Source organism: Engystomops pustulosus, chromosome 2, assembly GCF_040894005.1.
Source record: "Engystomops pustulosus chromosome 2, aEngPut4.maternal, whole genome shotgun sequence".
In the NCBI taxonomy this organism is placed as follows: domain Eukaryota; kingdom Metazoa; phylum Chordata; class Amphibia; order Anura; family Leptodactylidae; genus Engystomops; species Engystomops pustulosus.
In genome coordinates, this window is record NC_092412.1 from 848,854 (window position 1) to 872,158 (window position 23,305).

The following is a 23,305-nucleotide window of genomic DNA, read 5'->3' on the forward strand; positions in this document are numbered from 1 at the left end:
GTTACTCACACAGGAAGCGGAGAGAAACAATAGTTCGCTCCTGACCTTCCCAGAGAAGCTGCCGCACATCAGCCAAGCGTCTCGGTGAGAACTTGTCATTATTATCCCCCATACATTTATATTGGTCATTGTACGACTCTTCTGGTTGTATCTGCTGTGGCCGGTTCTGAGGTGACTCTCCCTTCCCAGGACACATGTGGCCCCCTCCCCCCGTCCTTGTGTTGTCTGCTTCCTCTTCCCGCATTTAGTAACTGAGCCTCTTTCCAATTAGCATCACATCTCTGGAGGTTGAGAGTGACCTGGAGACCTTATCTCAGAGACTTCAGGGTACCAAGGAAGCCCTCAGAGATCAGCCAGACCTTCAGCACGAGATGGCTCCGTTCCTACAGGTGAATAAATTCTTCTTTCTGTTGAGTTGGTTGCATCTCTATCATAGTAACTATACACTTGTGAACATATTGATGGAAAATTTGGATAGGTAATTCATTTGGAAACTATAAAGAGGCCCTGACAATCATGTGCACTAGTCATGGTGGGGATAGTCCATGCTGCAATGGGTTAAATGCTGTCTATTGACAAGAATAGGTTGTCCATATAGTTCATAGATGTATTCGGCAAGTAATTGACCCAGGGAGCCATGTGAGTCCTGTCCATGCCAATAATTGCTGCTCTATAGGTCAGTGGTGGCACCTTACCAGACTGCAATAAATCTAAGCCACGACCCACGTTGTGGTTGTACAAGATCGTGTACAATAATTTCTTCTCTAATGGTCCTTCTCTTGCAGGTGGCAGAGGTGGAGCTGTGTGAGGTGCTGTGCTCTTTACAGAGTATGCGAGATGCCCGCCGGGCCGTGATGGACTACTTCTGTGAAGAGGAGTCTGCGTTCCGGTTGGAAGAGATGTGTCTCATCTTCACCACCTTCTGTGCCAAGTTCATGTCTGCTATCCAGGTGAGGGTCCAATTTACACCTGTTGTTCTTGACAAGTGCACAGAAATGTATATTATGAGCATATGGACACCATCTTAAAGGATCTAGACACGGTTTATATCGTAATGAAGGACAGAATGAAAGCAGGAAGCGGGAGGGAGAGTGATGGTGGGAAACAGCACCGGATCTCTTCATAATTCCCAATCCTGTGATCTGCTCCACCTGTCTCCAGTACATGGGTTTCCTGTGGCATTTTTTGTGGCCATTGGCCATCCTAATTTCTTGTTCACATTTTATTTGCTTTAAATCTTTCCCTTCTGCAGGAGAACAGAGAACGTGAGAAGGCTGAGCACCGGAAGGAGCGCCTGGAGAAACGACGTTCAATAGCAAGTTGTTCCTCGCAGGACAAAGACCTTCAAGATGTGGAACTGGAGTTTCTAATGCTCCGTCTTCCTCGCAGAGGTCGTTCAAGTAGAGGTCCACGGGCTCTGCCTCGCAGCCACTCCACAGAGATGCTTAATACTTCCCCAGTTAGTGGTGCACTGCCCCGATTCTCTGCGGGTGCCTCAGCTAAAGTGACTGTGGAGGCCATCAGAGAGGAGGATGATCACTCCACAGAGTTCAAGCAGAGTCAAGGACTTAGGAGACCACGAGAGGACAGCACAGGATGTGAGGGACATCAGGAGACTCCTGGGAAGATGAACAGGAGACACACGCTTGGCTGCCTCCCTTCTTACAGAGCAGAAGCCGAAGTGCAAACCATTCTTCTTTCCTCCCCAGCGGCGTCTACAGAGACTTTGTTGGTGACTTCTCCGTGTACTCCCAAAGACAATTCTCAGAGGGACCCTGCCTCTCCCACTTCCGGCACCCCAAGCCCCTTCCGTCTGGGGGGGATTTTCCATAGGAGAGGTAGCCTGAAGAGCCCTGAACCCCTAAGTATCCAACATTCAGACGGCTCACCTCGAGGAGGCAGCGAAGCCTCAGCACTTACCACTTTCCTACGACGTTTCGACAATGCACTGCGCTCGCCTAAATAAAGGATCTGAATTTCCAGAACCTCGGGTGATGTTAGAAAAAGACTAATCCAGACTTTGGAAGTGGTGATTGGATGATCCCTGTACCCCCAGGGCGACAATTCTTCTTCTGACCTTTTACAATATTTCTTGTGTTTTAGACCCAGAGAGACTCATTTGAGGGGAGGGTCCGGGTAGGTGGGTAATGGCCTCTCGTTTATCCCGATTGCTGCACTTTCATCTGAGATGTTGATTGATAACTGTCCCAGAATTTTATGTTCTTAAATTCCTAAGTTGGACTTATGCCCCTGGTCGGGTTAAGCTTTGAACTGTTTCATTTGCTTTTTAACTGTGAACAGGATGAATGTGGATTTAATAAAGGGGATTTATTCTGGAGTGACGCTCTTCTGCAGCATGGTGGAGGGGAGGCTCCCAGGACCGTTTCTGTATTTGAAAGCGCGTTCCTCCTCGTGGGGTTCTGTGGGCCGCAGTCACATGGATTTGGATGATGGGGGACAGTCACACCCTACTGTGGTAAATGCAATCCTACACCAGTGCAGTATTGTGATCCTGGTGACAATAGTTGCCCCTTGTTATGCAGGGGTCCTCAGGTAGGTCTCTAGTTGTCTATACATCTGACACACACATCCCCCCAGTCAGGGCCGCAGCTGCCATGAAATTGGGTGAAGCCTCAGGCGGCAGATTGCAGACCTTTTGAGAGGCGGCATTTTGCTGCCAGTGGTACGAACTCTCCAAACGCTGGCAAGTCCATACTACCTGAAAAATCAATCACGCCATTAAGGCGCAGACGTAATTGATAGGCAGAGCGGTGCAGCACATTGCAGGACACGGGCTGGGGGAGCGCTGGGGCTGGAGGTAAGTAAGGGTTTTTTTTGTTTTCTAAATGGGTGTCAGCTTTATATAATACTACTAGGAGGGGGCAAACTGTGTATACTGAGGAATTGGTTGGAGGGGGTGGGGGAGGCTTGTATATACTGGAGGGGGAGGCCTTGTATACCTGAGGGGGGCAGGTTGTGTGTACTGAGGGGGTACACAGAGAGTACACTGGGGGGGCTGTGTGGTACTGGGGTTGGGGTTGCTCTATATTCCGTCTATGGGGGAATCTGTATTCTATGGGGGGGGGTGGAGTTCAGGGGGTGTGGTATATACTGTGGGACCTGTAGATACTATAAATTATTAGGGGGAGCATAAAGGATTCTGTATGTGGGTAACGGTGTGTTCAGTCGTGTTGTGATGATAATATATATTAGGAGCACACTCCATTATAGTGTGACTGTTTTTTTTAGGAGCACAGTGTGGAATTGTGCTGCATGGAGCTAAAGTCATTCGACTGAGAATTCAGCAGAGATAAACCATTGCCGGGAGAAATCATAAAAAAGTCCTCTTCCTGATGGAGCAGATCATCACCTGTAAGGTACTAGTGGTCACTAATGACTGACTACTAGTGTGTGAAGTAGCATCACTGGGCGAGGGGGGGAGGTGGTTTCGGTAGCATTTTCAATTTTTACTCTAAGCAGCAAAAATGCTAGAATCAGCCCTGCCCCAGTGTGTGGGATAAGTTGTCTGTTGCCTCAAGCAGCACCCCAATATGGGTATAGGGGCAGGAGGTCAGGGAGTCACAGCTGAAATATGGGAATATGTGGGTTTCACCACAACCTTGTTGAGGTCAGTCCGTTAACCCTTCCAGGTCCGGCCCATATAGATCTCTTGTTCCTTAAACCATAACTTACATTTTCTACTGCTGTCCTCACAAGGAAGAGAAGGGCTCGTAGTATAACACAAATTGTCCTTCGGTGTAGTGTGTGCTCAGTAGGTGGACGTCCACTCACCTTATTGAGTTATGCTGACTGCATACCTACTATAATTGGGACACCAGAGCCAGGTCATGAAGGCTGCTGGACCGCTCTGTTGTCCGGGATCACTGTCTGGGCCGGGGAAATTGAATCTTCACATCAAGGAAAAAAGGTATCGGAGTTACCAGAGCTGCTACGTCCATCCCAGTGTGATGAATACACCACAGAACAGAACTGTTCTCCTTGGTGTGAAGACATTTCATGACTTGAGCAGCCTTATAGTGTGGAGCTAGCAGGAGTTACGGAAACAAGTTAAACAGCTCTCCAACAGGGTCACAGCCCTGGAAGCTTCGCGAAACGCTCTCCAAACACAAGTGGACATTCATTTATGCTTGTGACTCGGGCTTTTCAGGTACAGATTTTAGCGAATCAGCTGGATGATGGGGAAAACGAGGGCCACCAGAACAATATGCGGCACAACTCCATGATACGGACCTATGAGTACCAGAGGAGCACACTCTGGAGATACTGACTGCCCGAGAGATGTAGTCTGTCCGGTACACAGCATTCTTCTGTTGGAATCTATCATGAACAGGTCTCGCGAGGCCGAGCTGATCAAGTACCAAGGTGCTCCCAGACCTGTCCAGCCTAACACTGCTGAAGAGGAGGGCTCTGAAATCACTGCCGGACTCGCTCCATCGAAAGGATATTCTTTCCACTTGCAGATTTGTCATATATTCCTTCGTGGACACCCACCACCCATTTCTTTTCCGTTAATTCCCCCACAAAGGGGTTAGTTCATAAAGAATACAAGATCTTCTACGTAAAAGTTGGAATAGTGCTTGGAGAATTCGTCTAACATCCGTAGTGCAGAACACGACCAGATGTCTGTTGAAGGACTAACCTCTAACTAATAAATTTTTCTCATTCAAGCTTCTCTCTGGATGACTCCTCCCCCGCATCGAGAGAAGTCTCTTAACTAGGCCTAAAATATCTGTTCCCAGACTTTATGACTTGCTATAGAGCATCCAATGGGACATTTGTACTAGAGCGGTTTCATTACCGGTAGACCAAGCTATGGGCAGCAACCAAGTTTAAGTTGACCTCAACCCACATCCTGAGCTTTCTGGCTACCACGAGTTGTTCCCTCTCTCTCTATTGAGAGACTGTGTGGAGTATTCTGAAAGCCGGGAGGAAATTTGCCTTCAAGTTGAGTTTGATCTCTGCCCCGGGTCTCCTAACCACCCTTTTGGGCAATCTTCAATTTGCATCATTCCTACGAGCCTCCTCGATACTGGGTCTTCTACTGGTCCCTCTCCCGAGGGTCAGAGATGTTATCAACGACACTGGGATACGTCCGCTCACAGGATTTGGGTCTGGGAGGTCAAGGAGGTCCTGGATCCAGTACTTTATCTTCACCACTTCCCACTGTCACAGGGACTCTGTCCACATTTGAGGTTCTCTGAATATCTAAGGAACCACTAATACATTCAATATGACTGTTAGATGTTATGTTGGCAAAGGAGACCGGGGACTCAAAGCCCGAGCCAAAGTGTGGGAAACGGCCTTAGGCAAAGACCTCACTGAGGAACAATGGTCTACAGCTCTGACATAAGATGTCTGTATCCTGACATCTCCAGGAACTCAAATTTAACCCTTTCCTGTCGAGGCCCTTTCTCGTTTTTGCATTTTTCACTCCCTGCCTTCAAAAATCTATAACTTTTTATTTTCCCATGTACAGAGCTGTGCGGGGGCTTTTTTGCGTAACACATCACACTCCATAGTGATGGGATTTATTATTCCTGCTGTGTACTGGGAAGCGGGAAAAAATTCCAAATGCAGCGAAATTAGTGAAAAAAACGCATTTGCGCCGTTTTCTTGTGGGCTTGGATTTTACGGAATTCACTGTGGAGGTTTTATGTTTTCATAAAAACAGTTTTCAAAATTTTCTTTTAAAATGCTGCCATCTTCTGGCGCTAATAACTTTTTTTTATACTTGTACAGAGCTGTGGACGGTGTCATTTTTTGCGACCTTTGATGATGTTCTCAATGCTACCATTTTTAGGACTGTACAACCTTTTTATCACTTTCTATACTTTTTGAAATGGACGCTATTTTCCGTTACGGGTTAAATGGGCAGTGAAAAACCATTGTTATATTTTGATAGATCGGGCATTTTTGGACGCGGCGATACCTAACGTGCTTATGATTTTTACTGTTTATTTATATGACTTCTAGAGAAAGGGGGTGATTTGAATTTTTAGTTTTTTTTTAATTATAATTTTTTAACTTTTTTACTATTTTTCAGACTCGCTGGGGTACTTTAACCCTAGGATGTCTCATCCATACTATCATATACTGCTATACTACAGCACTGACCACGGGTGTTACCGGTAAGCCTTTGGTGTAATATGCAGGCCATGAGCCCTCTCCCTGCACCCGCACATGACGTACTATTATGTCACATGTCTGTAAGGGGTTAAAATACTTCTAAATGGTTTTGCATTCTGGTACGGCTACATCAGATCCCCATGTCCCTTGTTGCTGGAGGTGTAGAGGCAAGGAGAGCTCCATGATGCACATCTGGTGTTGTCCATTGATTTTGCCCATATGGCAAGACATGACCCGACTTTATAGTTCTATCACCCACTCGGTCACGCTCCTACTGGAACAGGCCTGGCTAACAGTTCTTCCCGGTCTCATCTCCAAAAGCAAAAACACCTTTTGAAACATTTCCTTTTGGTCGCTTGACGTTCTATACCAAGGATGTGGCTTTCTAATGAAGCTCTTTCTAGGGCGGACTGGGCTGTTGCTCGGAATTACCCGCTTGGGATGGGAGAAGTAAAAGCACGATACAATTGCCGTCTTCTCGGGGCTCCTTCTCATGGCCACTGCTGAATATATTACCTGCCCTTGGTGATTGGGGATTGTGCCCTGGCTTCTTTTTTGGGGATGTCTCTTTCCGACCCCCTCTTCCATCCTTGTTCTTTCCCCATCTTGTATGGTTCTATGTTTATAATCTTTTTCGACGTGCAGGGTTCTTTATAAGTTGAATCTTTGTCAGACTTTGCCCCTGATCTTTTGTTGTTTTATAGTACTTGGTGTATGTTCACAAAATGCATAATCTCTTTGTTATAACATGTGCGATAAAGCTTATTTGACCCTTAAATAAAGAAAAGTTTTGGTTTGTACAATGGTTTTCAATTGATGCAGTTGCGGGGACCATCCAACTTCGAGAGTTCGGTATCCCTTGTTCTAAGAGGGGTCGTAGATGAAGTCACCTCCACATCAGCAGGCAGTCGTGTAAGGATTGGAAGGGGTCATAGATGTTGTCATCTTGTCTCTACCCCATCAGCAGGTAGTTGTGTTGGTGCAAGAACTGGAAGGGATCGTAGATGTCACCCATCTCCACCCCATAAGCAGTTAGTTGAAAGGACCGGAAGGGATCATAGATGTTGTTACCTTGTCTCCACCCGAACAGCAGGTAAGACCCGTCATGTGCAAGGACTGGAAGGGGTCATGTCGCCCTATCTCCACCCTTTAAGCAGGTAGGATTGGAAGGTGTCAGAGATGTTGTCTCCTCCACATCAGCAGGTAGTCGTGTTGGTGCAAGGACTGGAAGGGGTCATAAAGGTTGTCACGGCTCGTAGATGTTGCCCTGTCTCCACCCTATAAGCAGTTAGTTGTAAGGACTGGTCGTCAGTCAATGGAAAGTTAAAACCATTTCTTGAATTTTTCTACAGCAAAGCAGTTCGAGAGACAGGTCTTTAGCAACTCCTAATATCCTGGTGCAGGGGGTCCTATATCTGCCATACCCCATATGCAGTGGTCATGTCATACCCTCCCCCCTCCTTAGTGGATTTGCTCATTGCATGTAGCATCTGGGAGAAGGGGCTGAATGCAGAAGAGAAGCGCGGTGAGAGATGGGTTTATTTGCAGAGATGTTCAATCCCAATTCCATTCAGTGGTTATAATACAAAGTCCAATAGTCAGGACAATAAAATAAAGAGCCACAGGTTCCAGCACTGAGCGGTCCAATGCCCCCTCCCTTCATGCACACCGGGTCCCCAACACTGCCATCCCGGACGACTCCACTTACACTTTGTGACCCCCCCCCCCTCCAACACCGCCATCTCATGACCCCCCCCTCCCCCTCCAACACCGCCATCCTGGACCATTCAGTTTACAGTCGGGGACCCTATAGATCGTGCCATGTTCCATGTTGGGAGAATGTTAGAAGCCAAGGGGCTGTGGGTGTAATGGAGCTGGGTGCAGGTCACCACCACCCGCAATATCATGGCCTTAAGATCCTGGCTTTCCCTTACTGAATTCTGACACCAAGGGGGCGGGGGTCTCCTCCATTCTACAGGGGTCTTCTAGCTGGTGACTTCAGATAACTGCTCCTTGGAATCTGCCATCAGTACAGATAAATGTGGGTCTGAGTAGTGCAGGATATAGGGGGTTCACCTAAATAACACTGTAACGCCCTGCACTGCCGCTCCCCTATAGACGGTTGGGGTCCAGGGAATCAGAGCTAGCGATCCGATGGCTCAGATATCAGCCAGGGATGAGTAGAATCTGCTGTGTTTCATAAGGGTCAATATATTGCCTGTACAGATCATCTTTGGTGAGATGTGCTGCCAACAATGACTGCTGAACAGAGGACCCCTTAAAGCTGCAGGAACGTGGATGGAGAACTGGCGTTTGTGAAGATAAGGAAATTAAAGGGAGGTTTCCATCATGACCGGAGCAGTGGCTATCCACGTCCACTGTATAAAAGCCAGCTGCAGAGGAGATTCTGTGCCGCTCCACATCAGTCAGAGCCAGTCAGCGAACAGAAAGACCTCCCTCTGCACTCTGGCGTTACATGGGACTGCACCTGTGCTCCGTGCTGTGGCGTTACATGGGACTGCACCTGTGCTCCATGCTGTGGCGTTACATGGGACCGCACCCCCCCCATCTCTCGTCACTTACTGGTAACACAAGGTTTCCTCGCGGCTCGGTCATTCCTTGCTGGTATTTGTGCTTGTGACATGGCGAGAAGCAGAAGGTTACATTCATGACAGTGAATACAAAATAAATGTAAAAAAAATACAATTACAGTGAAAATGTATAAAAAAAAACCCTTGTAAAGAATAAAAACAATGAGATGCAAACGCGAGACCCTAAACACTGAGCAGCCCCCGGAGGGGGATGGCGTTGGCAGCCATGCTGGACCGGTACCAGGCTTTGGCACAAGGTGCGGGGTCTACACCGCGTCGCGCTGAAATGCCAATCAAAAGGACATAAAACATCATAAAATAAAAGTTCAGCTGTCGCCCAGGGTGTGGTCACCCATCCTGGACACGGAGGAGCAAGGGCCAAGCCAGTGGGCAGAGCTTATGAGAAGTGCATGCTGGGAAACCCTGTAACCGGCTGAGACCCTGTTTCCCTTCCAGGAGGTTACATTCAGGAACTGCCCCGCACAGTCTGCGCCTGTATCCATGGAGGCGAGGAGCAGGCTACAGGCAGGGTACAGTCCGTCCATAGCGCGGCCGCTGACCGTCCAGAAACACTTGTCACATCTGCTTCCATCTCGTAATCTATCAGTGCAAATTTCAGAGAGTCATCATTGTCATCAGCCACATGGCACAGGAGCTCATCTCCTCCACCACAGGCAGCCATTCCTCTGCTGGTGGGAGACGCCTGTAAACAGCGCCATGGCCATCCACCATCCTCTCTTACACGTCGTAAACATATAGCAGCGTCCATAGCACAGAGTTCTCAGCAGAGATTAGAGCACGGAGAGATAAGAGGAGCAGGAGACCTCTGCCGGAGGACAGAAGAAAGCGGGAGGAGAGGGACAATTGTGCTGAGCAGAAAACGGAGGGCGCCGCAGCGTCTGGCACCAGGACAAGGATGGACAAGGAAACACCACTTCAGGATGAATAAACAGAGCGGGCAGACGTCACAGACACGGGCAGCTGTGCCCGTCGCGCCTCCTGTCCCCATCACTGCAGATACCTGTAGACCTTGAAGCAATGGTTTCCCGAGTCAGCCACCACCACATGACCATCAGAGGTGAGCGCCAGCCCCTGCGGACCATACAGGGGGTCAGCCATGGTGTTAATGTAGGACAGAAACGAGCCAGAACTGTCAAACACCTGTGATGGAACATGATGAGGGTGGGGAGAGAGAAAGGGAGGAAGACAAGATGTTAGTAGGAGGCTGGTGGAGATGCGGGCACTGTCTATCTCCTGTGTGTGTCCTCCACCACCACAGACCCCAGTATGTAACCCCCTCCCTGCCAGGTCCGCACCTGAATCCGACTGTTTCCCCAGTCCGCCACGATAATGTTCCCGTTAGAATCCACTGCCACGCCCGTCGGAGCGTTAAACTGACCATTCCCCTCTCCGTGGGAACCAAACTTAAAGAGGAACTCTCCCTCTGCGCTGTAAACCTGGAGAGACAGGAAGGAGGCAATAAAGTCATGAAGACAATGGCACCCGCAGTGGGAGGAGCAGTGTACACGCACCTTCACTGAATGGTTGTGGAAATCGGTGACTATTATCTCATTCTTGTTATTGACGGCCAGAAAATGGGGACCTGGGGACAGAGAGGAGGCTCAGTACCAGTACAAGACACAGAGAGGCTCCACCCCTCAGACACACCCACATGACAAATCTAACAAAGCTCCACCCATCTCTGCAGGATCCACTAATCAGAGTCCTAGTTACCATCCAGGGTCCCAGTCTGCTGCTTGTCTCCAGGATTTCGACCTCCAAACCTCCCGACGAGCTTCCCATTGGACTGAAAGATGAAGATGCAGCAGGACTTGTTGTCCACAACAATCAGATGTCCATTCCGGTCCACAGCCACTCCCTTAGGACCCATCAGGCGTCCAACACCCACCTTGTTCTACATAGGGTAGAAATGTCCAAATCAGAGCCAGGACCATCACACGACAGCATACAAAGAGACATCCAACTACAACACGAGATTAGACCTATAGAAAGCTAGGAACATCACCTACAGAAACGAGACACAAAAAGATACAGGGCGAGGCGCGGAGGCCACGGGCAGAGGCTGGCACGTGGAGGCAAAGCGAAGGCCAGAGACCGCAGTGGATATACACAAGGCTCAGGGTCAATTCTCACCTTGAACTTGCCCTCAGGAGAGAAGATGCTGACCCAGCGATTGTCGTAATCCGCCACAATGATGTCACCGTTCATGTCCACGGCCACACCAGTAGGACGCTGCAGCTGCCCCGGTGACCTCCCCCGCACACCGAAGCGGAGCTTGAACTGACCCTCATTAGAAAAGACCTGCAGGGAGAGAGTAATGAACGGGATGATGGGTGAGAGGTCAAGCAGTGGGGACATGACTGGAGGACTGTGTACGCACCTGTATACATTGGTTGTTACTGTCCGCCACCACAATGCGGTTGTTGCTGGTGGTAGAGATCCCCTGTAAGTTGGAGAATTCCCCTTTGTCTCGACCTCGGGACCCTAAAAGTGACAAATCAGAGAGACATCTCAGTGAGAACACATTCTGAAGCGCTGTACCCGGCTGTCATCCCGCACATCAGTCCTCCTTACCTACTCGCAGGATCATCTCATCCTCTATGGGGTTCTCCTTCTTCTTGTTGGTGCTGTACATACTGGATGGCCTCCTCACCGCCTTCTGCCGTATATGTCCTCCGCTCGGTGACTTCACTCTGCGCTTCACATCCTCCGGTGACGCCGGCACATCTCCAGGCTTGATCGCCCGCACACGGTAGGGACTTCCACGCAGGGGTTGGCCATAGAGGCGGAGGGAGAGCTGGTGTTCCCCTTCATGGCGAGGCGTGTAGAGCACCTCATAAGTCCCATTCTTATTGTCGGTCACCTCCCCATCATGGGCCCCTCCATCTGGACCGGTCAGCTGGGCCTGCAGGATGGCATTACCAGTGCGGACCAATTCTCCATCCTTGTCTTTCGTGGTAACAGTGACAGAGGTTTGGTGTCCCACCAGAGCCTGGCGTAGACCCTCCCCCGTGGCCACCGAGGCATAAGCCACCGCACTAGTCGTGAGGAGGGCCCCCAGGTTCTGCAGAGAACGGCGCAGCCCGTCCGTCTCCACTCGAAATTCTAGCTGCGGGTTCTGCTGTGGATGGAGAGGAAAATCTCGGGAGGCCAGCTCATTCAGCCGCTCGCTCATCTGCTTTCTCACAAGGAGGACTTCTGTCTCTGAGCCGTGGCCGAGGGCCTGCTCCGTAAACCGCACGCTACTCTCCATATTATCCAGGCCTTGTCTGAGAGAGGAGAGCTGAGCCTGCAGGACCTGAACAAAGAGGACACAGCACATGACTCTGATGCCAGACGCTGGGGGTTTATATATGGCACCTGGGACCCCAATGCACCAAAGACCCCCCCATCATTCCCACCTTTTGCTTGCTGACCGAGATGCTCTCCAGATCCTGCAGCAGCGAGTTCTTCCTTTGCTGTAGGGCGCGCTCCAGCTCCTCGAACGTGGAGCAGATCTCATTCACTGCAGCGTTTTTCCTCTCGCTGAGCTGGCGGCTGATGTCACCCACCAGATCGATGGCGGACGTCAGCTGCGGGATCCTGGGGGAGAAGGCACATGTCTAGTAAGAAGTCCATCACGGCAGAGCTTACCAGTGCCCCCTCCCACTACTGTAGTCAGATGAGAGTACCTACCTGCTCCGGATGCTGTCCAGCTGGCTGCGCAGCGACGCTTTGTGCTGCTCCAGGACGTCTTTCAGTGGGACGGTGCAGTGCTCCCGGTGCTCCCCCTCCGTGCACTCCACACACATGGCCGTCTCACAGGGCCCACAGTAATACTCCATGGTCTGTCGGGGCGAGGGACAGTGTTAGGAGGAGACATCAGGAGGTGGGGGCTGTGCTCTGGTGACTGGGGCAGGATAATGGGGCAACTTATCACTTTACTCTGGTGACTGGGGCAACTTCTCAGCTTACCCTGGTGAAAAGGGCAGAATAATGGGTATGTTCTCACCTTGCCTTGGTGACAGGGGTAGGATAATGGGGTAACTTCTCACCTTGCCCTAGTGATTGGAACAGGATAATGGGGTACCTACTCATGTTGTCCTGGTGATTGGGGCAGGACAATGGGGTAACTTCTCACCTTGCCCTAGTGATTGGAACAGGATAATGGGGTAACTTCTCACCTTGCCCTAGTGATTGGGCCAGGACAATGGGGTAACTTCTCACCTTGCCCTGGTGATTGGGGCAGGACAATGGGGTAGCAGGTGTGTGGCCATCGCATGGGAGGACGCTTTGCTCCTGGCGGCCACTCTCGGGGCTCCTTTGCAGAACTTCCATGAGGTTGGTGATGAAGAAGTTGTTCTGAAGAGCAGACACCCCTCGTTCTGGGAGAATGGAGGTCTGGCGACACACGGGACAGGAGAGGGTCAGGCTCTGCGGGGGGATGTAGCTCTGCAGACACCTGGAGACAGATTGGTGGATGTTTACATTGTGTCATTTCTATTAGACACATTTTCAAATCCACCGATAAGAGAACGTGTGGAACTCCCAGAGGACAAAGTCAGCAAGCCGAAACATGGAGGGTAGCGGGGGCACATGGACATCAGCAAGCCGAGACATAGAGGGTAGCGGGGGCACATGGATATCAGCAAGCCGAGACAGAGGGTAGCAGGGGCACATGGACGTCAGCAAGCCGAGACATAGAGGGTAGCGGGGGCACATGGATATCAGCAAGCCGAGACAGAGGGTAGCAGGGGCACATGGACGTCAGCAAGCCGAGACATAGAGGGTAGTGGGGGCACAGGGATATCAGCAAGCCGAGACAGAGGGTAGCAGGGGCACATGGACGTCAGCAAGCCGAGACATAGAGGGTAGTGGGGGCACAGGGATATCAGCAAGCCGAAACATAGAGGGTAGCGGGGACACATGGACATCAGCAAGCCGAGACATAGAGGGTAGTGGGGACACATGGACATCAGCAAGACGAGACATGGAGGATAGCGTGGGCACATGGACATCAGCAAGCCGAGACATGGAGGATAGCGGGGGCACATGGACATCAGCAAGCCGAGACATAGAGGGTAGCGGGGACACATGGACATCAGCAAGCCGAGACATGGAGGATAACGGGGGCACATGGACATAGAGGGTAGTGGGGACACAAGTACATCAGCAAACCGAGACATAGAGGGTAGCAGGGGACACATGGACATCAGCAAGACGAGACATGGAGGATAGCGTGGGCACATGGACATCAGCAAGCCGAGACATGGAGGATAGCGTGGGCACATGGACATCAGCAAGCCGAGACATGGAGGATAGCGGGGGCACATGGACATCAGCAAGCCGAGACATAGAGGGTAGCGGGGGCACATGGACATCAGCAAGCCGAGACATGGAGGGTAGCGGGGGCACATGGACATCAGCAAGCCGAGACGCTAATGACCACAAGGATGATCCACTCCCCACAGCACCCACCACCCAGCAGACACTCACTTCTCACAGAAGGTGTGCAGACACGGCAGGACCTTGGGCACATGATATCGCTCCAGGCAGATACTACAGATGAGGAACTGCTTGTCGATCTGACGGACCACCGGGCTCGCCATGATAGCAATGGGGAGGCTTCACGAGAAAACCTGAGGAAGGAAATATAAATTAGAGGAGGAAGAAATAGAGCAAGAATAAGCCAGGGATATTAACAGAACATGAGAGAAGCAGGACTACAGGCAGCCAGGGGAGAAGTGGCCAGACACAACACAGACAGGAGAACCCAAACAGAAGGAAAAGCACATAGGATAAAAGGAAGGCATCCAGGAGGAGAACCAGCGGAGAAGAGGCCAGACATGACAAAGGAAAAAGAGACCGAGACAGGAGAACCTACACAGAGGGAACCGTACACAGGCACAGGAGGGAAGCAGGACATCCATGAGGAGAACCAGAGGAGAAGAGGCCAGACATGACATGGGAAAAAGAGACCGAGACAGGAGAACCTACACAGAGGGAACCGTACACAGACACAGGAGGGAAGCAGGACATCCATGAGAAGAACCAGAGGAGAAGAGGCCAGACATGACATGGGAAAAAGAGACCGAGACAGGAGAACCTACACAGAGGGAACCGTACACAGGCACAGGAGGGAAGCAGGACATCCATGAGGAGAACCAGAGGAGAAGAGGCCAGACATGACATGGGAAAAAGAGACCGAGACAGGAGAACCTACACAGAGGGAACCATACACAGGCACAGGAGGGAAGCAGGACAACCAGGAGGAGAACCAGAGGAGAAGAGGCCAGACATGACATGGGAAAAAGAGACCGAGACAGGAGAACCTACACAGAGGGAACCATACACAGGCACAGGGGAAGCAGGACAACCAGGAGGAGAACCAGAGGAGAAGAGGCCAGACATGACATGGGAAAAAGAGACCGAGACAGGAGAACCTACACAGAGGGAACCGTACACAGGCACAGGAGGGAAGCAGGACATCCATGAGGAGAACCAGAGGAGAAGAGGCCAGACATGACATGGGAAAAAGAGACCGAGACAGGAGAACCTACACAGAGGGAACCGTACACAGACACAGGAGGGAAGCAGGACATCCATGAGGAGAACCAGAGGAGAAGAGGCCAGACATGACATGGGAAAAAGAGACCGAGACAGGAAAACCTACACAGAGGGAACCATACACAGACACAGGAGGGAAGCAGGACATCCATGAGGAGAACCAGAGGAGAAGAGGCCAGACATGACATGGGAAAAAGAGACCGAGACAGGAGAACCTACACAGAGGGAACCATACACACGGACAGGAGGGAAGCAGGACATCCATGAGGAGAACCAGAGGAGAAGAGGCCAGACATGACATGGGAAAAAGAGACCGAGACAGGAGAACCTACACAGAGGGAACCGTACACAGGCACAGGAGGGAAGCAGGACATCCATGAGGAGAACCAGAGGAGAAGAGGCCAGACATGACATGGGAAAAAGAGACCGAGACAGGAGAACCTACACAGAGGGAACCGTACACAGGCACAGGAGGGAAGCAGGACATCCATGAGAAGAACCAGAGGAGAAGAGGCCAGACATGACATGGGAAAAAGAGACCGAGACAGGAGAACCTACACAGAAGGAACCAGGACATCCATGAGGAGAACCAGAGGAGAAGAGGCCAGACATGACATGGGAAAAAGAGACCGAGACAGGAGAACCTACACAGAGGGAACCATACACAGACACAGGAGGGAAGCAGGACATCCATGAGGAGAACCAGAGGAGAAGAGGCCAGACATGACATGGGAAAAAGAGACCGAGACAGGAGAACCTACACAGAGGGAACCGTACACAGGCACAGGAGGGAAGCAGGACATCCATGAGGAGAACCAGAGGAGAAGAGGCCAGACAGGAGAACCTACACAGAGGGAACCATACACAGGCACAAGGGAAGCAGGACATCCATGAGGAGAACCAGAGGAGAAGAGGCCAGACATGACATGGGAAAAAGAGACCGAGACAGGAGAACCTACACAGAGGGAACCGTACACAGGGACAGGAGGGAAGCAGGACATCCAGGAGGAGAACCAGAGGAGAAGAGGCCAGACATGACATGGGAAAAAGAGACCGAGACAGGAGAACCTACACAGAGGGAACCATACACAGACACAGGAGGGAAGCAGGACATCCATGAGGAGAACCAGAGGAGAAGAGGCCAGACATGACATGGGAAAAAGAGACCGAGACAGGAGAACCTACACAGAGGGAACCATACACAGGCACAGGAGGGAAGCAGGACAACCAGGAGGAGAACAAGAGGAGAAGAGGCCAGACATGACATGGAAAAAAGAGACCGAGACAGGAGAACCTACACAGAGGGAACCGTACACAGGGACAGGAGGGAAGCAGGACATCCATGAGGAGAACCAGAGGAGAAGAGGCCAGACATGACATGGGAAAAAGAGACCGAGACAGGAGAACCTACACAGAGGGAACCATACACAGGCACAGGAGGGAAGCAGGACATCCAGGAGGAGAACCAGAGGAGAAGAGGCCAGACATGACATGGGAAAAAGAGACCGAGACAGGAGAACCTACACAGAGGGAACCATACACAGACACAGGAGGGAAGCAGGACATCCATGAGGAGAACCAGAGGAGAAGAGGCCAGACATGACATGGGAAAAAGAGACCGAGACAGGAAAACCTACACAAAGGGAACCATACACAGGCACAGGAGGGAAGCAGGACATCCAGGAGGAGAACCAGAGGAGAAGAGGCCAGACATGACATGGGAAAAAGAGACCGAGACAGGAGAAACTACAAAGAGGGAACCATACACAGACACAGGAGGGAAGCAGGACATCCATGAGGAGAACCAGAGGAGAAGAGGCCAGACATGACATGGGAAAAAGAGACCGAGACAGGAGAACCTACACAGAGGGAACCATACACAGGCACAAGGGAAGCAGGACATCCATGAGGAGAACCAGAGGAGAAGAGGCCAGACATGACATGGGAAAAAGAGACCGAGACAGGAGAACCTACACAGAGGGAACCGTACACAGGGACAGGAGGGAAGCAGGACATCCATGAGGAGAACCAGGGGAGAAGAGGCCAGACATGACATGGGAAAAAGAGACCGAGACAGAAGAACCTACACAGAGGGAACCGTACACAGGCACAGGAGGGAAGCAGGACATCCATGAGGAGAACCTGAGGAGAAGAGGCCAGACATGACATGGGAAAAAGAGACCGAGACAGGAGTACCTACACAGAGGGAACCGTACACAGGGACAGGAGGGAAGCAGGACATCCATGAGGAGAACCAGAGGAGAAGAGGCCAGACATGACATGGGAAAAAGAGACCGAGACAGGAGAACCTACACAGAGGGAACCATACACAGGAGGGAAGCAGGACATCCATGAGGAGAACCAGAGGAGAAGAGGCCAGACATGACATGGGAAAAAGAGACCGAGACAGGAAAACCTACACAGAGGGAACCGTACACAGGCATAGGAGGGAAGCAGGACATCCATGAGGAGAACCAGAGGAGAAGAGGCCAGACATGACATGGGAAAAAGAGGCCGAGACAGGAGAACCTACACAGAGGGAGCCATACACAGGCACAGGAGGGAAGCAGGACATCCAGGAGGAGAACCAGAGGAGAAGAGGCCAGACATGACATGGGAAAAAGAGACCGAGACAGGAGAACCTACACAGAGGGAACCATACACAGACACAGGAGGGAAGCAGGACATCCATGAGGAGAACCAGAGGAGAAGAGGCCAGACATGACATGGGAAAAAGAGACCGAGACAGGAAAACCTACACAAAGGGAACCATACACAGGCACAGGAGGGAAGCAGGACATCCAGGAGGAGAACCAGAGGAGAAGAGGCCAGACATGACATGGGAAAAAGAGACCGAGACAGGAGAAACTACAAAGAGGGAACCATACACAGACACAGGAGGGAAGCAGGACATCCATGAGGAGAACCAGAGGAGAAGAGGCCAGACATGACATGGGAAAAAGAGACCGAGACAGGAGAACCTACACAGAGGGAACCATACACAGGCACAAGGGAAGCAGGACATCCATGAGGAGAACCAGAGGAGAAGAGGCCAGACATGACATGGGAAAAAGAGACCGAGACAGGAGAACCTACACAGAGGGAACCGTACACAGGGACAGGAGGGAAGCAGGACATCCATGAGGAGAACCAGGGGAGAAGAGGCCAGACATGACATGGGAAAAAGAGACCGAGACAGAAGAACCTACACAGAGGGAACCGTACACAGGCACAGGAGGGAAGCAGGACATCCATGAGGAGAACCTGAGGAGAATAGGCCAGACATGACATGGGAAAAAGAGACCGAGACAGGAGTACCTACACAGAGGGAACCGTACACAGGGACAGGAGGGAAGCAGGACATCCATGAGGAGAACCAGAGGAGAAGAGGCCAGACATGACATGGGAAAAAGAGACCGAGACAGGAGAACCTACACAGAGGGAACCATACACAGGAGGGAAGCAGGACATCCATGAGGAGAACCAGAGGAGAAGAGGCCAGACATGACATGGGAAAAAGAGACCGAGACAGGAAAACCTACACAGAGGGAACCGTACACACGGACAGGAGGGAAGCAGGACATCCATGAGGAGAACCAGAGGAGAAGAGGCCAGACATGACATGGGAAAAAGAGACCGAGACAGGAGAACCTACACAAAGGGAACCATACACAGGCATAGGAGGGAAGCAGGACATCCATGAGGAGAACCAGCGGAGAAGAGGCCAGACATGACATGGGAAAAAGAGACCGAGACAGGAGAACCTACACAGAGGGAACCATACACAAGCACAGGAGGGAAGCAGGACATCCATGAGGAGAACCAGAGGAGAAGAGGCCAGACATGACATGGGAAAAAGAGACCGAGACAGGAGAACCTACACAGAGGGAACCAACCATACACAGGGACAGGAGGAAGCAGGACATCCAGGAGGAGAACCAGGGGAGAAGAGGCCAGACATGACATGGGAAAAAGAGACCGAGACAGGAGAACCTACACAGAGGGAACCGTACACAGGCACAGGAGGGAAGCAGGACATCCATGAGGAGAACCAGAGGAGAAGAGGCCAGACATGACATGGGAAAAAGAGACCGAGACAGGAGAACCTACACAGAGGGAACCGTACACAGGCACAGGAGGGAAGCAGGACATCCATGAGGAGAACCAGAGGAGAAGAGGCCAGACATGACATGGGAAAAAGAGACCGAGACAGGAGAACCTACACAGAGGGAACCGTACACAGGCACAGGAGGGAAGCAGGACATCCATGAGGAGAACCAGAGGAGAAGAGGCCAGACATGACATGGGAAAAAGAGACCGAGACAGGAGAACCTACACAGAGGGAACCGTACACAGGCACAGGAGGGAAGCAGGACATCCATGAGGAGAACCAGAGGAGAAGAGGCCAGACATGACATGGGAAAAAGAGACCGAGACAGGAGAACCTACACAGAGGGAACCATACACAGGCACAGGAGGGAAGCAGGACATCCAGGAGGAGAACCAGAGGAGAAGAGGCCAGACATGACAAAGGAAAAAGAGACCGAGACAGGAGAACCTACACAGAGGGAACCATACACAGGCACAGGAGGGAAGCAGGACATCCATGAGGAGAACCAGAGGAGAAGAGGCCAGACAGGAGAACCTACACAGAGGGAACCATACACAGGCACAGGAGGGAAGCAGGACATCCATGAGGAGAACCAGAGGAGAAGAGGCCAGACATGACATGGGAAAAAGAGACCGAGACAGGAGAACCTACACAGAGGGAACCGTACACAGGCACAGGGGGGAAGCAGGACATCCATGAGGAGAACCAGGGGAGAAGAGACCAGACATGACATGGGAAAAAGAGACCGAGACAGGAGAACCTACACAGAGGGAACCATACACAGGCACAGGAGGGAAGCAGGACATCCATGAGGAGAACCAGAGGAGAAGAGGCCAGACATGACATGGGAAAAAGAGACCGAGACAGGAGAACCTACACAGAGGGAACCATACACAGGCACAGGAGGGAAGCAGGACATCCATGAGGAGAACCAGAGGAGAAGAGGCCAGACATGACATGGGAAAAAGAGACCGAGACAGGAGAACCTACACAGAGGGAACCATACACAGGCACAGGAGGGAAGCAGGACATCCATGAGGAGAACCAGAGGAGAAGAGGCCAGACATGACATGGGAAAAAGAGACCGAGACAGGAGAACCTACACAGAGGGAACCATACACAGGCACAGGAGGGAAGCAGGACATCCATGAGGAGAACCTGAGGAGAAGAGGCCAGACATGACATGGGAAAAAGAGACAGAGACAGGAGAACCTACACAGAGGGAACCATACACAGGCACAGGAGGGAAGCAGGACATCCAGGAGGAGAACCAGGGGAGAAGAGGCCAGACATGACATGGGAAAAAGAGACCGAGACAGAAGAACCTACACAGAGGGAACCATACACAGGCACAGGAGGGAAGCAGGACATCCAGGAGGAGAACCAGAGGAGAAGAGGCCAGACATGACATGGGAAAAAGAGACCGAGACAGGAGAACCTACACAGAGGGAACCATACACAGGCACAGGAGGGAAGCAGGACATCCATGAGGAGAACCAGAGGAGAAGAGGCCAGACATGACATGGGAAAAAGAGACCGAGACAGGAGAACCTACACAGAGGGAACCATACACAGGCACAGGAGGGAAGCAGGACATCCATGAGGAGAACCAGAGGAGAAGAGGCCAGACATGACATGGGAAAAAGAGACCGAGACAGGAGAACCTGGGAACCATACACAGGCACAGGAGGGAAGCAGGACATCCATGAGGAGAACCAGCGGAGAAGAGGCCAGACACGACATGGGAAAAAGAGACCGAGACAGGAAAACCTACACAGAGGGAACCATACACAGGCACAGGAGGGAAGCAGGACATCCAGGAGGAGAACCAGAGGAGAAGAGACCAGACATGACATGGGAAAAAGAGACCGAGACAGGAGAACCTACACAGAGGGAACCATACACAGGGACAGGGGGAAGCAGGACATCCATGAGGAGAACCAGAGGAGAAGAGGCCAGACATGACATGGGAAAAAGAGACCGAGACAGGAGAACCTACACAGAGGGAACCATACACAGGCACAGGAGGGAAGCAGGACATCCATGAGGAGACCCAGAGGAGAAGAGACCGAGACAGGAGAACCTACACAGAGAAAACCATACACAGGCACAGGAGGGAAGCAGGACATCCATGAGGAAACCCAGAGGAGAAGAGACCGAGACAGGAGAACCTACACAGAGAAAACCATACACAGGCACAGGAGGGAAGCAGGACATCCAGGAGGAGAACCAGAGGAGAAGAGGCCAGACATGACATGGGAAAAAGAGACCGAGACAGGAGAACCTACACAGAGGGAACCATACACAGGCACAGGAGGGAAGCAGGACATCCATGAGGAGAACCAGGGGAGAAGAGGCCAGACATGACAAAGGAAAAAGAGACCGAGACAGGAGAACCTACACAGAGGGAACCGTACACAGGGACAAGAGGGAAGCAGGACATCCAGGAGGAGTACCAGAGGAGAAGAAGCCAGACATGACATGGGAAAAAGAGACCGAGACAGGAGAACCTACACAGAGGGAACCATAGACAGACACAGGAGGGAAGCGGGACATCCATGAGGAGAACCAGGGGAGAAGAGGCCAGACATGACATGGGAAAAAGAGACCGAGACAGGAGAACCTACACAGAGGGAACCGTACACAGACACAGGAGGGAAGCAGGACATCCATGAGGAGAACCTTAGGAGAAGAGGCCAGACATGACATGGGAAAAAGAGACCGAGACAGGAGAACCTACACAGAGGGAACCATACACAGGCACAGGAGGGAAGCAGGACATCCATGAGGAGACCCAGAGGAGAAGAGACCGAGACAGGAGAACCTACACAGAGAAAACCATACACAGGCACAGGAGGGAAGCAGGACATCCATGAGGAAACCCAGAGGAGAAGAGACCAAGACAGGAGAACCTACACAGAGAAAACCATACACAGGCACAGGAGGGAAGCAGGACATCCATGAGGAGAACCAGGGGAGAAGAGGCCAGACATGACATGGGAAAAAGAGACCGAGACAGGAGAACCTACACAGAGGGAACCGTACACAGGGACAGGAGGGAAGCAGGACATCCAGGAGGAGAACCAGAGGAGAAGAGGCCAGACATGACATGGGAAAAAGAGACCGAGACAGGAGAACCTACACAGAGGGAACCATACACAGGCACAGGAGGGAAGCAGGACATCCATGAGGAGAACCAGGGGAGAAGAGGCCAGACATGACATGGGAAAAAGAGACCGAGACAGGAGAACCTACACAGAGGGAACCATACACAGGCACAGGAGGGAAGCAGGACATCCATGAAGAGAACCAGAGGAGAAGAGGCTAGACATGACATGGGAAAAAGAGACCGAGACAGGAGAACCTACACAGAGGGAACCATACACAGGCACAGGAGGGAAGCAGGACATCCATGAGAAGAACCAGAGGAGAAGAGGCCAGACACGACATGGGAAAAAGAGACCGAGACAGGAGAACCTACACAGAGGGAACCGTACACAGGCACAGGAGGGAAGCAGGACATCCATGAGGAGAACCAGAGGAGAAGAGGCCAGACATGACAAAGGAAAAAGAGACCGAGACAGGAGAACCTACACAGAGGGAACCATACACAGGCACAGGAGGGAAGCAGGACATCCAGGAGGAGAACCAGAGGAGAAGAGGCCAGACATGACATGGGAAAAAGAGACCGAGACAGGAGAACCTACACAGAGGGAACCATACACAGGGACAGGGGGAAGCAGGACATCCATGAGGAGAACCAGAGGAGAAGAGGCCAGACATGACATGGGAAAAAGAGACCGAGACAGGAGAACCTACACAGAGGGAACCATACACAGGCACAGGAGGGAAGCAGGACATCCATGAGGAGACCCAGAGGAGAAGAGAC

General features: G+C 51.5%; 2 protein-coding genes across 7 annotated transcripts in view; one reads left to right on the plus strand and one right to left on the minus strand.

The window, feature by feature from the left end:
- The window catches only part of LOC140117129 (FH2 domain-containing protein 1-like), a 37,773-nt gene extending 35,435 nt beyond the window's left edge, over nt 1-2,338 (plus strand). For all 5 annotated transcript variants that reach the window (XM_072133576.1, XM_072133574.1, XM_072133575.1 and 2 more), the window contains 4 exons: nt 14-84; nt 272-389; nt 786-950; nt 1,253-2,338. In XM_072133576.1, the coding sequence (XP_071989677.1) occupies nt 14-84; nt 272-389; nt 786-950; nt 1,253-1,966 (1,068 nt within the window). In that variant the 3' untranslated portion in view covers nt 1,967-2,338. The remainder of the gene's footprint in view (nt 1-13; nt 85-271; nt 390-785; nt 951-1,252) is intronic.
- Nucleotides 1-23,305, minus strand: part of TRIM3 (tripartite motif containing 3) — a 49,988-nt gene that overhangs the window by 18,593 nt on the left and 8,090 nt on the right. The window contains exons 2-12 of one of the 2 annotated variants that reach the window (XM_072133572.1): nt 14,235-14,377; nt 12,966-13,200; nt 12,435-12,586; nt 12,161-12,341; nt 11,334-12,057; nt 11,140-11,243; nt 10,893-11,060; nt 10,473-10,653; nt 10,271-10,341; nt 10,055-10,195; nt 9,760-9,899 (exon numbers count right to left, since the gene is read on the minus strand). In XM_072133572.1, the coding sequence (XP_071989673.1) occupies nt 9,760-9,899; nt 10,055-10,195; nt 10,271-10,341; nt 10,473-10,653; nt 10,893-11,060; nt 11,140-11,243; nt 11,334-12,057; nt 12,161-12,341; nt 12,435-12,586; nt 12,966-13,200; nt 14,235-14,347 (2,210 nt within the window). In that variant the 5' untranslated portion in view covers nt 14,348-14,377. Of the gene's footprint in view, nt 1-8,833; nt 9,900-10,054; nt 10,196-10,270; nt 10,342-10,472; nt 10,654-10,892; nt 11,061-11,139; nt 11,244-11,333; nt 12,058-12,160; nt 12,342-12,434; nt 12,587-12,965; nt 13,201-14,234; nt 14,378-23,305 lie in introns of those variants that run through there. The other variant, XM_072133573.1, reaches the window with a different exon arrangement.